The 17179-nt window shown below is 38.8% G+C and overlaps 1 protein-coding gene across 15 annotated transcripts in view; it reads left to right on the top strand.

The window, feature by feature from the left end:
* ryr3 (ryanodine receptor 3) overlaps window positions 1-17179 on the top strand; it is a 539734-nt gene that overhangs the window by 341405 nt on the left and 181150 nt on the right. For all 15 annotated transcript variants that reach the window (XM_039741277.1, XM_039741278.1, XM_039741276.1 and 12 more), the window contains 5 exons: window positions 1687-1833; window positions 7002-7064; window positions 10757-10832; window positions 12001-12124; window positions 14194-14309. In XM_039741277.1, the coding sequence (XP_039597211.1) occupies window positions 1687-1833; window positions 7002-7064; window positions 10757-10832; window positions 12001-12124; window positions 14194-14309 (526 nt within the window). The remainder of the gene's footprint in view (window positions 1-1686; window positions 1834-7001; window positions 7065-10756; window positions 10833-12000; window positions 12125-14193; window positions 14310-17179) is intronic.

The raw sequence follows: 17179 nt of genomic DNA, 5'->3' as shown, positions 1-17179 counted from the left end.
CTGAAATCTAATTCACCAGATATCTAGAATTAACAATCCCAAAAGTGTACATTATTATGGAAACACATAGGAAGCAGTCATTGTTATAGGAATATTTTAATAAATAAAGTGATGGCAAAGCTGGGATAGGCTTCCCTGCAATCCTGCTCTGGATAAGTGGGTCTAGAAAATGGATGGATAATATAATATAATATAATATAATATAATATAATATAATATAATATAATATGCTACCATGGCTGTTTGTTTGTCTGTCCAGGATTTGATCGCTTGTATCAAAATCTGAGTCCGACAAGTTATAGTCCAGTTCATCAATAATAGACAAGACGTCACCAACGCATTAGTTTGCTTTTTGCATTCGCTTTGATCTCTCGCCAGATGTTAGTGCCATTACTGCCATTGCGTGTGCCTTGCTACTCACGCGAGTGCAGAGAAGCTCGGTCAAATCTAGCTTTCCTTCTAGCGACGAGAGTCCAAAATATCAGTTGGTTTTGTCCCAGTTTACAGTTGATTACCATCGTCAATCCTCCTTTTGACAAAAGTCGACATCAGCCCTGAAAGAGTTAAATCACCTGTAGCTCGCAAAACGTTTGAACTATTGACCTGAAATTTGGTACACATATACTACATCACGTCTACTATACTCTTTTGGGTGATGATTGACCTCCAAGGTGCCAATTGAAGGGTGGAGAAAAGAAGAGCTGCTGCACTTGCTACTTCCTGAGCAGCTCTTCTTCTCTCCACCATAGCGGCCCACTTCTTCTCTTCTTTCGTCGGCGTCTTTTCGCGTTAAAACTGATTAAGTCAGTGTTTGTGTTGCTATTACTTAGTACATTATTCTTCATTTTTCACTTAAGCTGGCATTTAAGTCTTCAATCTGCCTCAAGAATAATTTAAGATATGAAGAGGTAGGGAAAGTGACAGTGAAGGTGGTAGGGAATGAGAATGGCGCCTGTACGCATGTGCCGCATGGCCGTCCTGCTGGCCACTGCCAAGAGTTGATTCTACAATAAAACAAAATAAAAATAAAAAGAGGAATAACCTTGGAGGTCAATCATCAACCAAAAGCGGATAGTGGACGTCACATAGTATATGTGTACCAAATTTCAGGTCAATAGTTCAAACGGTTTGAGAGCTACAGGTGATTTAAAATCCTGGACAGACAAACGAAAAGCCATGATAGCGTATTATATAAGAAGATATAATATAATATACCTGGCTGATTAGCAGCTTTACAACCATGCCTAGCTGTGTGTACACATGTATGCCTTGTGATAAACTGGCACCCTTTCATTTCACTCATTGCTGCTGGGATAGATTTTCATGGTGGACCATATGGTACATATACCCATCAGCTTCCAACACGTTAAAAAAAGTTCAGGTCTGTTCAATGGACCATGTTTGACCTGTAATACATATTCAGTATGGCACTGGTGAGTGGTGATGTATTTAGCGTTGGTCAGACATGCAGGTAGGAATTTAACTGTGTTCTGTACATACGATGATAATCTTGAACTTGTATTGTTATCATAAAATTGTATTAAAGATAATGAGGACAAAGTTAATTACACCATCAGAATATAATAATAACATTTGTAAAGTGATGCCCAAGTCTTTCGAGTTTCTGCCCTGACACAGTGAACTTGATATCTAATTGACTTGCTAAGCTTGCATTCTCATTTCCAGGAGCGAGAGATTTACCGCTGGCCTGTTAAAGAGTCTCTGAAGAGTATGCTGGCAATGGGATGGAACATTGAAAGGACCAAAGAGGGTGAAGCCATGTTTCAGCAGCGGGAAAGTGAGAAATTGCGCAAGATATCCCAGTCTTCCCAGGTACTATAAAGTGAATGTTTTAAAAATAGAATATTGTATGAAGTGTACAGTTGTATCATGTGTAGAATATTGTGCCATTTTTTTTAAACTTGTAAAATGTACCAGATATTAAAATGCTCTGTCATATTTTTTGCCTGACAAAAGCCCAATGGCAAGTGTGAATTGAAGAGTGGAAACAGATTCTTAAGGATCTATTTCATTTATTTGTCTGACTTGTGTTCTTGATACTTGCCTTGTTCATGGAAATACAGTGTTACCATTTAAAGTATCAGTCATGTCTATCCATAAACATTTTTTAAGTCAGTCACCAGTGAGTGTGGAAGAAGTCAAGACCAACAAACAAATAAAGCATCACCTAAGTGCCAACTAATGCATAAGGGTAGTCTGAGCACTGAAAGTTGATGGTTAATCTAAAAAGCAGAGCACGTCTACTCTAAGGGATGGAGGTGTTGAACACGTCTTCTACAGCTTGACAGTACTATTCATTTACTGCATGAGGCCTCCTTAAATTCTCGATTTTCTTTTTCTTCAGCTATGTGTTCCGCATTATCTTCAGTTTAGAATTTATGCTTCAAATGACTGCAGTCTTTGTAAGGCTGTTTTCCTATGTACAGTATTAGTACATTGTTGACAACATTTTAAGAAAAAAATGTTTAGTGGCAATTATTTTCTGTTCTATTGGAGTGCCAGAGTTGGAAGATATAAACCAGAAATGAACAACAAATGTTTGTAAAAAAAAGGGCAGGTAAAGAATCATGACCCTGGTTGAGAAAGTACTTAAATAGGAAACATAAAGTTTGTACATAAAATGAAAACTTGATATTCCTGTTTGCATAGGTGTATTTTCTTAAAGTTGCGTAGAGTTAAAACAAAAGTGCCTCTTAAGCCCTTCTGCCTCTAAATAGCCTGCTGCCCATTAAGAAACTGATTAGTGTATATGCCCACTAATACTTTGATAGAGGAAAGTGTTTACAGCTGCCAGTGCATCACAAGATTTCATCAAACCCCAACTTAAAGAACAAAAAAATTATTAACAAGTAAAGTAAATGAAAACAACAATATTAAAGGACTCTGGGAGGCAATCCAGATACTCTATTAGCTGGTGTAAAACAAATGGAGATCATGAAACTTGTGGTCGAGTGAAGAATGACAAGTCCCAGACAATTAATAATTAATGTTGGGGCACCAACCTGGTTGTTCCCGTTCACTTTTAACAAAAATAAAGCAAAATGCTTAACACTTATATTGCATATTCCCAATCATTTGAAATCCATTTCTATCTTGGTTGTCACACTGGGGAACAGCACAAAGACTAAATCTAACATTACTCAAAACTACCTACAAAAATGGATCAGCTACTCTGCTTTCTGGGAAGACTCAGTGTCACCTTGACACCATCCATAAGGTAGTTTAATGTTAAATGTTCTAGTTTTATTGTTAGCCAACTAATACTCCACTGGTGGCAAATGTGATTCTGTGAACAACTAGCTGAAAAGGCTACACCCACAGGGTTTCTTTATAGAAACTCACCCCCAATTTCCTCCAGTCTGTGCACTGTAAACCAAAAACACAAGCAAGCAACATCTTAATAGCAAGTAAAACTGAATGAATTTGTTTTGGCAACAATAACAGTAACATTTCAAAACAGATGGCGTAATAAATAGCATTCGATTAAGTATGTGATCTGTATTTATTCTAGTGTTGCTTGTTTGGCATATTTAAGCAAATAGTAAAGTTAACTCACTTTTATTGACTTGTTTAGAAATATAGTCAGAACTTGGATGCTATACAACATCACACATAGTCTGTAGTTGTGCAGTCATTAGAGTTGCTAGGCATATATAGTATTCCAGGCATCCTAAATCTCCCCACAGTTAGCATCTTCCCTTAAACTCCCACTGGTGATTCTCCAGGAAATCCTAAGGGGGACCCCAACCCCACAAAGGGTATCTTTTCAATCTGGAATCCCCAATCAGGGCTCCCCCAAGGGTGTCCATCACACTAGAAAACTGGAAACCTCAAGAGGACAAAAATGGCCATTGGATTGGAAACCCCAAGGGGGGACAACAACCCTAATACCAACAATTCCTAGAAACTCCCCTGCGCACAGTCTCCTGGTCTCTTTACTATGCGCATGCCCCTCACACAGATCTTCCTGAAATCAGTTCAGTAAGGAAGTCATTTTCACATCCTTTTAACTGGGTGTAACAGCACTGTTGTCTCAGTGTATGCTCCGACCGTGGTGAGTGATGTCTTAGCGAGGGAGACATTTTATTCGCAGCTGGTGGTTAATGGGTGCCCACGGGGTGACATTCCACTGGTCATGGGCGACTTCAATGCAACCACTGGCACTGACAGGGCTGGGTATGAGGATTGTCTCAGTCCTCATGGGTTTGGTGACCATGGTGAAAGTAGCTCCATGTTCCTTGACTTTGCAAAAGGTTAGGGGATGCGAATCACTGGATCCTAGTTCCAGTGCCCTGAACCGCATCGTTGGTATTCCAATACTGGTGGTGCGGTGAAGAAGATCAATCATATCCTCGTGGGCAGACGCTGGAGGCTCTTGCAAAACTGCAGGGTCTACAGAAGTGCCCAGTTTGTGAATTCTGACCACAGACTTGTTGTTGCTACTCTTAGGATCCAGCTTAGGTCCTGTAGGTTACCACCTACTAGGAAAATGAGTCTGGACTTGGCCAGACTCCAAGAACTGGCTGTTTCTAATGAGTTTGCACACAGTTTGTGTGAGGAACTTTCAGATTTGGATACGACTGCCGATCCTAATGTTATGTGGGAGACCTTTCGTGACAAGACCCTGAAGGTTGCTGAGGGTTGTGTTGGTGTTACCGGTGTTCCCAGAAGGAGGTGTTTCATCTCGCAGGGCACCCTGGATATCATCAAGAGGAGTTGCAGCACACAGCTCAATGGCAACTCTGGTCTGTACCGAGAACTGAAAGGACGGCTGCGAGGGCTCTGAGGGCAGATAAAGAGGCATTTGTTAGAGGGATCTGTGAACAAGTGACACACCATCTGTGGTCTAGCGACCCACGTCCTGCTTACAGAGGAATCGAAGAATTACACACATCTGAATCTGTTTCTCAGAGAGTAACAGTCAGGGCAGCTGATGGAACGGTCCTTACGGATGACACTGCAGTTGTGACCCACTGGGCTAGCTACTTTGAGCAGTTGTTCAAAGCTGATCCTCCGGCTAGGACGTTGGATATCTCTGGGTTCTTGAGGCTGATCCTCCAATTAGCTGTGAACCACCCAATCTCACTGAGATTGCACGGGTTGTGAACCAGCTGAGGGGGGGAAAGACTGCAGGGATCTGTGGTATCCGGGGTGAACTTCTCCAGGCTGATGGTAAGGCTGTCCTCCTGAGCATTGCAAGCAATCTTTGCTTCCATTCGGGAGACTGGCATCATCCTAACTGACTGGAAAATGGGACTTGTCGTCCCTATCTGGAAAGGGAAGGGTGATCGCCTGGATTGCAGCAACTACAGGGGGATAACATTGCTCTTGGTGCCGGGTAAGGTCCTTGCTAGGGTCATCCTCAATAGGATCCGTGATCACTTGCTCACCTACCAGCGACCGGAACAGTCTGGTTTTACACCTAAGAAGTCTACCATTGACCGCATCCTGGCACTGAGGGTTCTCATGGAGCGCAAACGAGAATATCGGCAGAGTTTCTTTGCAGCCTTTGTCGATTTTTGCAAAGGGTTCGACTCGGTTGACCGAGCTGCCCTGTGGAGTGTCCTGAGGCCTTTAATGACCTCTTGGGCACAGACATCAGCAGTGTGTCTGTTTGCAGAGAGAGTGTTGACCTTTTGAGAGGTTTACTTACCTTGGCAGTGACATTCATGTCTCTGGTGACTGTTCCTGTGGGAGAGCATGGAGTTTCATGAGGTCGCGGGAAAGGGGTGTGTGGCGCTCCTGATATCTATGCAAAAGGATGAAGGTCCAGGTCTTTAGAGTCCTGGTGCTTCCTGTCTTACTCTATGGTTGCGGGACATGGATGCTATCCAGTGACCTGAGACAAAGACTGGACTCCTTTGGTACTATTTCTCTCCGGAAAATCCTTGGGTACCGTTGGTTTGACTTTGTGTCGAATGAGTGGTTGCTCATGGAGTCCCGAATGAGGCACATTACCTGCATTGTAGGGGAGTGTCAGTTATGGCACTACGGCCATGTGGCGCATTTCCCCGAGGATGATCTGGCTTGTAAGATCCTCATTTTTGGGGACCCGAGTGGCTGGATCAGGGCAAGGGGTCGCCCACGTAACACCTGGCTGTGGCAGATAGAGGGTCATTTCCGGAGGGCGGGACTGGATCGCGTTTCTTCCTGGGGGGTTGCAAACTGGGATCCCGTGTTGTTTTGTCATGTAGTGGGTGCGGCAACACACTGTACCAGTGCATGCTCCCCAACTTGACTTGACTTGTAACAGCACACTTATCAGCTTGAATGCACATTCTGCAGTTCCACTTTTTGCTGATGTACAGTAGCTGCCTGTTCTTTCAACCTCATGTTTAATCAAACTGTATTGTTAATAAAGCAAGCGACACATACAGCCAGCTGCAATGCATCATTCACTTTTAGTCCAGTGATATCTTTGAAAGCCAAAGTATAATCTGGTTTTACAGGATTTTTTTTTTTTGCTTACAATTAGGTTGTATTTATTTGTACCATTTCTAATGTGTATTCCTCACACACAACACACATGCAAAAATGTCTTATAATGGAGGTTTGTTGTGCAACAGGTGGGCTCTTTCACCTAATTCCGTTTGTTTCACCATCATTGCTTTAAGTATTGACATATGACAGATTTGATGTGTGATGCAACTGAGAGAGGTGCAAATTTTTTGGACCTACATAGTAAGCTAATATGACTTGTATAAGCAGAACTCTTTACGCCTTCTTGCCTACCATGTTAGAAGGGGAATGAAGAACCACTTGAGGAGATTTTACAACTCATTTTATCACATATTTAATGCAAATAGAGCATGTTATATTAAGAATATTCTGAATATGCCAAAAACTAGAAAGTCTTGGGTGAAAAGTAATTATTGTAATTGATGGAGTTATAGTACCTTAGTCTTGTGCTGCTGTCTGAACTTTTGACACAAATTAATATGTAAGGCTCATTGTTAATTTTCAGCTTCTTTATTTTGCAGGGAAATGGCTATACTCCATGCCCACTTGACATGAGTAATGTGGTTCTGTCTCGAGAGCTTCAGGTAAGTAAAGAAGAAGCTGATCAACATCTTTAGTGGAAATTCCACAAGAAAGTAAAGTGGTGGTTCATGTGAGTTTACCTTTGGTTGGCTTATGCTTACTTAAACTCCTTAAAACATTACATGAGATTTTCTATGCTGCACAAGAACAGAGCACATTTTAAACACATATGAAAGTGTTCAATAAAATGGATGGTATGAACAGTTCCTGGAAAAAGTGTCTGAGCCAACAAGAGAGCAGGTAACACTGTAGTGGTAAAACTGCATCAGATGAGCCTGCATCAATATGTGGTAGTCTAGAGGTGCCTATCCCATATTTTGGGATTGTGATCTCTTAAAAACCTTCATTATCACATTACTTGAATTTTTAATTCTCTTCTTTACTTCTGTAAATGTTCATCATCCCAAAAGTATATATTCATAATTGGGTAGAAATCTAAACCAAAAGTTAAAATTAATGATTTATCTAATGATTCAATTTTCTAATATAAGTGGCAGCCATGTGTTTGCTGCTAACAAATTACTGATGGGCTAGCACTTTATGTAGTTCTGTACACAGCAGACTTATTGTCCTGGGTTCAGACCCATTCACTGCTAGTGGAGTTTGTAATCTGGTTTTCTTCCACATCGTCAAAGACGTGCAAGTATTCCATAATTTTTCCTGTGTGAGTGTGTGTTAGAGGACACTACAGGGGATTGGTGATTTTTCAGGGCTGGTTTCCGCTTTGTACCAAGACTTAAACGGGATAGTCTTGGCCTATCCCATTACAATGAGTTAGATTAACCATTTTTGAGAATTTAATAATGTCACAGGTGCACTTGTTTTTCACATAATTTAGGACTTTAGCAAATTCACCTTATTAAATATTAATTTAATTTTTTACCTCTTGAGAGCCTTCTGATTACATTACATAACTGTGATAATAGCATCCCTAACACATACTGCATAATAATTATCACCTATTTTGGCATATGAATTGTTTATTGTTTAAAAAAGTCTAAAATGAACACAAACACAAATGCTAATATTTTGAATTGACTATTCTGCCTAGTGTCATTAACTATAAGTCCCAAAGCACATTTCCAGCAAATCCTGGGTAGGATAAGGGGTAATGCAGGATCTTCGTAAAATAAAGGTTTTTTCTCACAAAATATTAAGTTATACTTTAAAGCTCCATAAAACACAAAATACATGCAGGAGTTGTCGACAAAGGCAATCCAAAATCAACAAAATCCCAGTACAGAGTGGTTGACAAAACAGTGCCAGAGGGTTAAAATTCCAGAATATACAAACAGTACAATCACAGCAAAACACACGTAATCTCACCAACTCTAGAGTGCTTTTACAGTATCCTGCCAGGAACTGTGGGAGAACCTCTGGTTATGTAGAGCAGAGGGTTGTTCCTAGAGGTGATTGGCAGGTAGCCCTGTCTCGTTGGGGACCACCCACAACATACATAGCAAAGGAAGTTTATACACAAAGAAATTAAACAATAACACATACTAATAAAATCAGTAAGTGATATTAATTTTGTAACATAATTCACAATAGTAATATATACAGAAGTATCAAAACTGAACAAAGAAGACATAAAACTCTGGCTGAAATATAGTGGTGGTAGGCAATACTTGGTTCTTTTCAGGTTTTGTGTGGTCTGATTTCATAGTTGTCTTCTGGTGAAAACGGTAAAATTAAATTCTAATTCCTTTTCGAATGTAAAAGGACAAGTTTGCTTGTTAATGGTAGCTATGTGTGCAATGTTTAACTAGTGTCAGCTTCTGTGCCATGTTCTTCATAATTCACACCTATTCTAGTACACTTTTTATAGACACCTACATTGATGACCTAACATAAAACTGTGTTATGTTTGTTTTACCTCCAGGTATAATGTAATTATTTAAGGAGCCTTCAGTGTACTCGTGTGTTTCATTGTAAATAAGGGTTCTCATTTATTTAACAACATTGTACTGCACTCCTCAGGCAAGGTGTTTTTGAGACGTTTGTCATTATTTAATTGATATACTGATGTCATCAGCAAAATGAAATTTGATTTTAATTCAGTGACTTGTAAATAGCGGTTTGGTGCTATTGTGAGATGGAGTCACATACATGATAAAAGGGGGTTGAGGCCTCCTTCAAAGACACATGAAGGCAGGCCAGTACCTTCACAAGCCAAGCCAGATAATAATAATAATAATAATTTTGAGGGCTACCCAGTCCAGCTTGCTGCAGACAAGTGCCTGACTACTTCAGCCTGGGTAGGACCAAATTAGGGAAAAACTAAGTTAACAATTCAAAATAAATATTCAAATAAAAAGGCAAGAATATCCAGAAACCAGCAAAAAAGAAATAATTATACTTACAAAACTGCTCCTAATACAAATCAATTAACTACAGGATGGATGACTTGCTGTGGCCTCCAGATAAATGAATGGCAGAACCCAGCAGTGTCATGTCAGGTTGAACTTGCCTCCTGAGACTCCGACCACAATACACTTGGAATGGTGGCACATTTAAAAAGATAGTACTTATTTAGAAAAATAGTAGAAAATGCATAAAATATAAAAAATAGTAATTAAAAAAGAACAGTGGAAGAGAAATTCAAGTTGACACATAGCAGGTGCCTTTTGGAAGTAAAGCTGAAGTCTGTTTACTATAGATGAGTTTTAGAATAGTGTGACATCCTGTGATGTAGGATTTTCCTAAATATGAGCATCTCATCTTGAGCATATATTTAAATATAATGTAAAAGATTTTTTGAGGTGTAAGTACACTCTTCGTATGAAGAGTTTATGTCTAGCACTGATGAAGGGGCAGTAAATCTGAAATACATCGGCCTTATTAAACAATGGGAGAAAGGATGTCAGCTTCTATTGTGGATACTATGGCTTTAATGGTTTGGTCATTTTAAAATACAACACCATGAAGCTAACGACAAATAAACTGACTTGTCTATGTACAGGGTGCGGCAGAAATAACTCCCACATTGAAAAAAAATGCTACGAGGTATCACCAAAAACTTTTTATTTCCCAAATGTAGATATAAAAAAGTTTTTTTACTTTTAAGTTTTAAAAATTATATCATCCAAATGGTGGCCTTGACGGCTGATACACATTTGGAGCCGTTCTTGGAAGTTTTCCATCACTCTCACTATTTCTTCTTGAATAGCCTCCTTTAGTTGGTCCAAGGACCAAAGACGATGTTTGAAAACCTCCTGTTGCCCTTACTCTTTGAACCCACAGCAAAATCATTTTCCGGTCTGGAACACTTTCATTAGCACGTAAACCGAATCACATGCGAAACACCCTCTGCGTCGCAGCTACAGATTCACCATTTTTGAAAAAAGCCTCCACTACAAAGCCTCGATACTCACCCGACCACGGCATGGTGACGACTGAAAACTTTATTATGTACCATACCTAACGGAACGGACCGCACCCCTCTACCTGCTTTGGTGACCCCACAGTGATTTTTCGAAATTTGGGAGTTATTTCTGCTGCACCCTGTATAATAGTTTATTAATATATAAAAATTCTTGTGTGCAAATTAAAAGTTTTGGAAGCCTTTATGTTCAGTTAAATTATAATTTTAAAATAATGAAAGATGAGCAATCTTGTGACTTATAATATATGATCAAATATTTTTGTAAATTGACCTTGATGCTTCTTCTTTTACATTTCTGCTCCCTTCTAGGCAATGGTGGAGGTTGTGGCTGAAAATTACCATAACATCTGGGCAAAAAAGAAAAAAATGGAATTGGGAAGCAGAGGTGAGGTGCTTGAATTGCTTGTTTCATTATAAGACGTCATGACATATCTGTAAAATGCAGCTATTCCTTTTTTAGATAAATGTTTACTTTGTATCATCTTTGACATCTATTTTTACAACTTTTTTTCTGTGATCAAGATCTCACGAAATCAGTCTTGGATAAGTTGGTAGTTGTAGGCATACCTTCACTCTCTCACACCAACAAACTGTTCGTCCTAAAAAACATATCTATGGATAATAGTGACAGCTGACATAGGCCTGCCAACCTAGAGTCAAACCAGGGCCTAACCTCTTAAAGGTAAGACCATTAAATGAGAAAGTCACCCTTTAAAACTTACTGGCCTGATTTAACAAAGAAACAAGGGTTAACAATAACAGTGACCTCAACTGGTCACACTCAAGTTATCAGCAAAGGACTCTGCATTTCTCTGACAAGAGTCAGGTGTCTAGAGAAGGGAGCAGGGCTTGAAATAAAGAATGATTTACCGATCCTGCGAGGAGCAGCTGGAGAAGAGCAATGTTTTAAGTAAGGTCCATTTGAAATTATAGTAGTTACGCAGAGTGCAATTTCTAGAGAGGGAACAATTTGTGCTCTGCCCAAAACATTAAGAAAAAGATATGGAGAAAATTAGCTTCTTTCTTTTATATTATTAAGAAAGGCAATGAGTATAAGATGTACTACACTAAAATAAAATGATACAGATATGTATATCTTTAAAGGCTGCACTGTGGCGCTGCTGCCTTGCAGTAAGGAGACCTGGGTTCACTTCCCGTGTCCTCCTTGTGTGGAGTTTGCATGTTCTCCCGTGTATGGGTGGGTTTCCTCCGGGTGTTCCAGTTTCCTCCCACAGTCCAAAGACATGCAGGTTAGGTGCATTGGTGATCCTAAATTGTCCTTAGTGTGTGCTGGTGTGTAGGTGTGTTATCAATTTTATTTTAAATTGCCCATCTATTGCTATCAATTGAAGGGGAGTTTTATTTTCAAACATTAGATTTATATAAATATAGGAAGCTTGCCTCTTTGCCCCTTGCATGTTTGCAAATTTTATTTTCATTTGTCAGTTTTTTTATTTTATTATAATCCTTTATAACATAGCATCAGTATTACTGTACTGTATTTCTTCTTGATGGAGATGCATTTCTTAGATAAATTTTACTTGTTTGTTCAGGTGGAGGAAGCCATCCTTTGCTGGTTCCATATGATACCCTAACTGCTAAGGAGAAGGCCCGGGATCGAGAGAAAGCTCAGGAGTTATTCCGCTTCCTCCAAATCAATGGCTATGCGATAACAAGGTGTGTGGAGTTTTTGTTTTATTATACTGCTTTTACAATGGGTAGAGAGAGAGAGAAAATTCATATTTAAAAATATTGTATAACACATGTAAAAAGATCAGAACAAGCAGACAGTATCTTGTGTATTTTGTCACAATGTGTCCCCACCGAATGTAAAGTTAGACTGTTATTTAGGCATGTGTTTTGTAGCACCCTTTAGATGGCAAACAAGCTTACACAACAAAATAAGCTGTTTATGCCTGTTTGTAACTGGGGCCACATTTCTTGCCTATAAGAGATTCCAGCTGGCCAGCTGTCACCCGATTATCGTCACCTCTTTCTCTCTTTCTACCACCTCCAAACTGCTGGCAATATCATACAGAACAGCATCCACTCCAACCTGCAAGACCACATCACCCACTGCCATCCCCTGGAGTAATTTGAATTTGCCACTTCAAAAGCCTCTATTTGAATAGTGCACCTGACATAGAGAAAATTTGTGGCTGCCTGTTGTGCAGTATTCAGAGACGCCTTCTTGACTTTACTAAGGGGGATTAAATACAAATAATTGCTAAATGCTTAGGGAGTGAACCAATTCCCTGGCATACTTAAAAAGGAATGTACATCATACATGCATTCCATTAAGTGCCATACTATTATAAAATCATTTTCTGGAATCACAGTCAGATAATATGGGGTTACCCTCTTGTAACTACACCCCACTTAGACCAGATACAGAGCCTTCACTTTGCTTTAACTTTTAATCAAACCGCTTTTATTATTTGGACCCGAAGTACACCAGCAATATTCTACAAAGGACGTGGAACACACTTTAGTACTGTCCCAGAATGCCCTACACCTACATTAAACTCACTTTAGTTTTTTTTTTTTTTTTTACTTTCCAGGTTGTATTGTAAAGTATAAAAATATTTTGCAAACCATTTTATTTCTAATGGGTGCAGCCATTTTGTAGGCTGTTTTGTTTGTAGATTCTGTCCCTGTTTCTTTGGCAGAACAGCTAAAAGTACTTTCAGTGGTATAAGTGTCAGTGTTGTGCACTTCTAGGTTTTCCAACATTGTGGATATTAAAGTGAAAGGTTTTGAGCTTTCTTGTGCTTTTAATTTGGTTTCATTATATAAACAACACATTTCCTTTTGAGATTTGGCATAGTATTTTGCTTTTGTTAGTAAATTTAGCCTCCTGGCTTTGACTTCTTGCTGTCCCCATGTATCAGTTTATTCTTCCCATCTTTGTACTTAGCCCAAGTTGCTTTCCATTTTTTTAATCTCTGGCAGAACACAGTGTTCCCATGGACATCCCCCATTCTCAGTCCATTTTTCAGAGAAATGGTGAAATAAAACTGAAAAAATCAGCTTGATACAGTTTTCAGTATTTCAGTCTCTTCCACACTGGTGACAAGTCTCAATCTATCTATCAGTTGGATGTAGCAGAACGAGCTAATCCGATTTGAGATATACACCAAGGATTTTGGGAGCAATCAAGCTTCCGACTTTCAGCATCTTGTTGAACCTGTGTCCCATTAGATTCAGGGTGTTCTGATGGAAAATGAGGGCACATCTCACTATAAAGTACAGTAAGTGATTACTTGATGTATAAAGTGTTCAGTCAATAGAAGGGAAATGTACATCAATTCTAAAGCACTATACATAATACCTAATTGGAAAATATGCATAACTTTACAAGGCATTCCATATCAAATCACTATACTGAAAGTTTCTCAATACATCTCTCAGCCTTTTGTGTATCTATTTCCATTTAATGCGGAATCACAATGCCAGCCCTAACATATTGCTGGGCAGGCATCTTTGTGTGGATATCAGCTGCAGATTCACTGCGGCCTGTGAATGTGTGCACTTGTGGAATCTGATAGAAACACCATATCGTTTGAACCCGTCTGCTGAATGAAGCACTGGATTTTTTGAAGTATCACATTTTGTAATGCATCGGTTCTGATAGATGGGCATTGTCACAATGCACTCTGCTCCATGCACCATACCCCACATCCTGACAGAGGTTGTCCTGGTGTTCACAGGCTATATATTTATTTATGCATTTATTTGTATTTCAGAGGCCTAAAGGATATGGAGCAGGATGCTTCGTCCATGGAAAAAAGATTTGCTTTTAAATTTCTGAAGAAGGTACTTAAGTATGTGGACTCTGCTCAAGAATTCATCGCTCACTTAGGTAAATGAAACCAGAGTGATCTCCATCTGGACTCTTGATTTGCACATTCACTAAATTATTTTCACCACTCTTAAAAATTAATTAAAATTCATGCATACTGTTCTCGTCCTTTATCAGAGAGGAGAGAATTGTAATAACATACTTATTGTTACAGTTGCTTCTGAACAACAGAGGTTGTGTTTTGTTTGGTGTGAAAGTTTACTAGAACTAGAATTATCAAAATTAGATGAGAACAATTTTAGAGCTGTGCTTAGTTAATTAAATATTGTTAGGACATAGTTAGAGCCATGTCTGCTCCTGTTTGAAGACCGCTTTTATTTAAAATGTATTCATTTTATTTATTTTACTTCTCATTTAGTTTGTCTTTTTTACTTTGTTGTATACAAAGTATAGGTAAATTATTGTAATCGTCCAAAGATTCGATGTTGAGATTTTGATGAATCTCAACATTTTAGACCTCCCTGACTTTCTCGTGTATGAAGTACAGGAAAAGTATTGGAATCCTCCAAAAATTCCATTTCAGGATTTTAATGAATCTCATTTTAGACCTCCAAATTTACCATTTTTGGAATTATGTCTGTGTATATGTGTGTGTGTATGTAAATATGATAACTTAAGTACGCTTTCACTTAGGTCAACAAAATGTAGCATACAAGTACTATGTGCAAAATTTAGATTTCCTGTCATCTTTTGGGCCACTTCTGTTAACTGGAAGTGGTATTTTACCTTTTATTCATGCAGCCACAGATTTTAATTTATTCAACTATACTTTTTTAAATAATTGTTCAATATATTATTAATTTGATTTGATTTGTTGTTAATGATTCTTTAATATATATAACATAAAAATATAATCATTGTCTTGCGGTTTACTCCTCAAATATCCATCCCCATATCTGATTATACGAGAAAGTCTAGGGGGGACCACTCCCAATCTTTTCTATTGAGTGCAATTTTGTGTATTGGGTTGCTTGGGTGTTTCCATATTGTTTATAGAAATGACCCCTGTTATTAGTTGTGTGATGTTATTGAATCTCCCCTGATGGAGGCTCGGGTAAACTAGCATCCAAAATTAACAGAATAAATAGCAGACTCTTCCAAATAAAGGTAATCACTTATTCTTAATGTGCCTTGTCCTTAGTAGGTGTTGGTAATCATTCTGGTCCACAAGACTTTTTCCATCTCTGTTCGTAACAAGGCAATTAACACCATTTCTGTCACAGTCTCTGAAGTTCTCCAATCATGATGTTCTGCAGCAACCCAATCTCATCTGTCCATTAAATGCCCCCCTGTATAATTTGCTGAAGCAACCTGTATTTGTTGTTGTGAAGTACATGGCCAAAATAAACCAGTTTCCTTTTTGTAACAGCTAGAAGAACCTCTCTTGCCTTGTTCATGCATCAGAGTATTATATCATTTGATAAATTATGCATCCAAGATTCTCTTAACACACCCAATCTCAACTGCCTCCAGGTGCTTGCCGTCAATTTTGTTCTGTTCCAAAAAGCAGAACTGAGAATATGAAACATCTTAGGCTGATTCCTAGGTTTAGACTCCTACTATGGAGTATCTTCCTTAAATGGCTGAATGCAGTGTGTACCCTTTCAACACGAGTTCTTACTTCATGGGTGTGATCCCACCTTCTGTTTAGTGTAGCACCCAGATAAGTAATAGATTGTACTTTTTGTTGCAACAACAACAACAACAACAACATTTATTTATATAGCACATTTTCATACAAACAGTAGCTCAAAGTGCTTTACATAATAAAGAATAGAAAAATAAAAGACACAATAAGAAAACAAAATAAATCAACATTAATTAACATCGAATAAGAGTAAGGTTCAATGGCCAGGGGGGACAGAAAAAACAAAAAAACTCCAGACGACTGGAGAAAAAAAAATCTGTAGGGATTCCAGACCATGAGACCGCCCAGTCCCCTCTGGGCATTCTACCTAACATAAATGAAACAGTCCTCTTTGGATTTAGGATTCTCACGGAAGGGCTTGATGAAGATGGTCACTTAGGGTTCTGCCTTTTAATCCATCCATCATTGTTGGAGCATCATGAAGCTTTGAGTAGGTGGAGGTGGCGCAGGCCACCACCACAAAGAAACCGGAAAAAGAAACAGAAAAGAGAGTAGGGGTCAGTACGGATTAGGTCTGTGTCCTTGAAGTTCTTTTTACTCACAATCATTATCTTTGTCTTTGCCATGTCAAGTTTAATTCTGAAAGATTCACTACCATATCTAATAGTCTCTGTGAGGCTTCTGCATTGCTGGCCAAACGGACTGTATCGTCCATATATTGGAGGCTATTAATAATTTTTCCATTTATAGATATCTTGTCATCCTCATCCTCTAGCTCTTCTTTAAATCTAAACCTAATCACTAAGATAAGAATTAATTTAGGGATTTGAACTTGGGTTTCATCCGGACATTAATTTTAAGTTAACGGGTTTGACTTCAGTGTTTTGGTAATCTGTCTTTGTATTTATGGATCCTTACCTGTGAGCTACCTCATCTCCTCCTAGTAATTTAAGTGCATCACAACCAATAATACTGAACTCAGTAACTTTAATGAGCCAGGAGTCTCAAGCACTAAAGAATTCCATAGCAAGTAGCCCCGAACATTTCCAATAATGCCAACCAGAAGTGGATGTCACCCTCAAAACCTGGCTAGTAATAAGGGCAACCACTCAAGTTTTTAAAAATAAAGATTTATTTTTCAGCAAAAGGTATTTTCAATAATAATGAAGCTCTGTGGAGCACAAGATGCAAAAGAATTGCCCAGGAACACTTAGGCAATACAATGCAAACAAAATCCCAAACCAGTAATCCAGAAACGTAATCAAACACCAAGCATGAATGT

This window comes from Polypterus senegalus, chromosome 18, assembly GCF_016835505.1.
Source record: "Polypterus senegalus isolate Bchr_013 chromosome 18, ASM1683550v1, whole genome shotgun sequence".
In the NCBI taxonomy this organism is placed as follows: Eukaryota; Metazoa; Chordata; class Cladistia; order Polypteriformes; family Polypteridae; genus Polypterus; species Polypterus senegalus.
The sequence above is the reverse complement of the archived record's forward strand: the minus strand, read 5'-3'. Positions and strand labels throughout refer to the sequence as shown.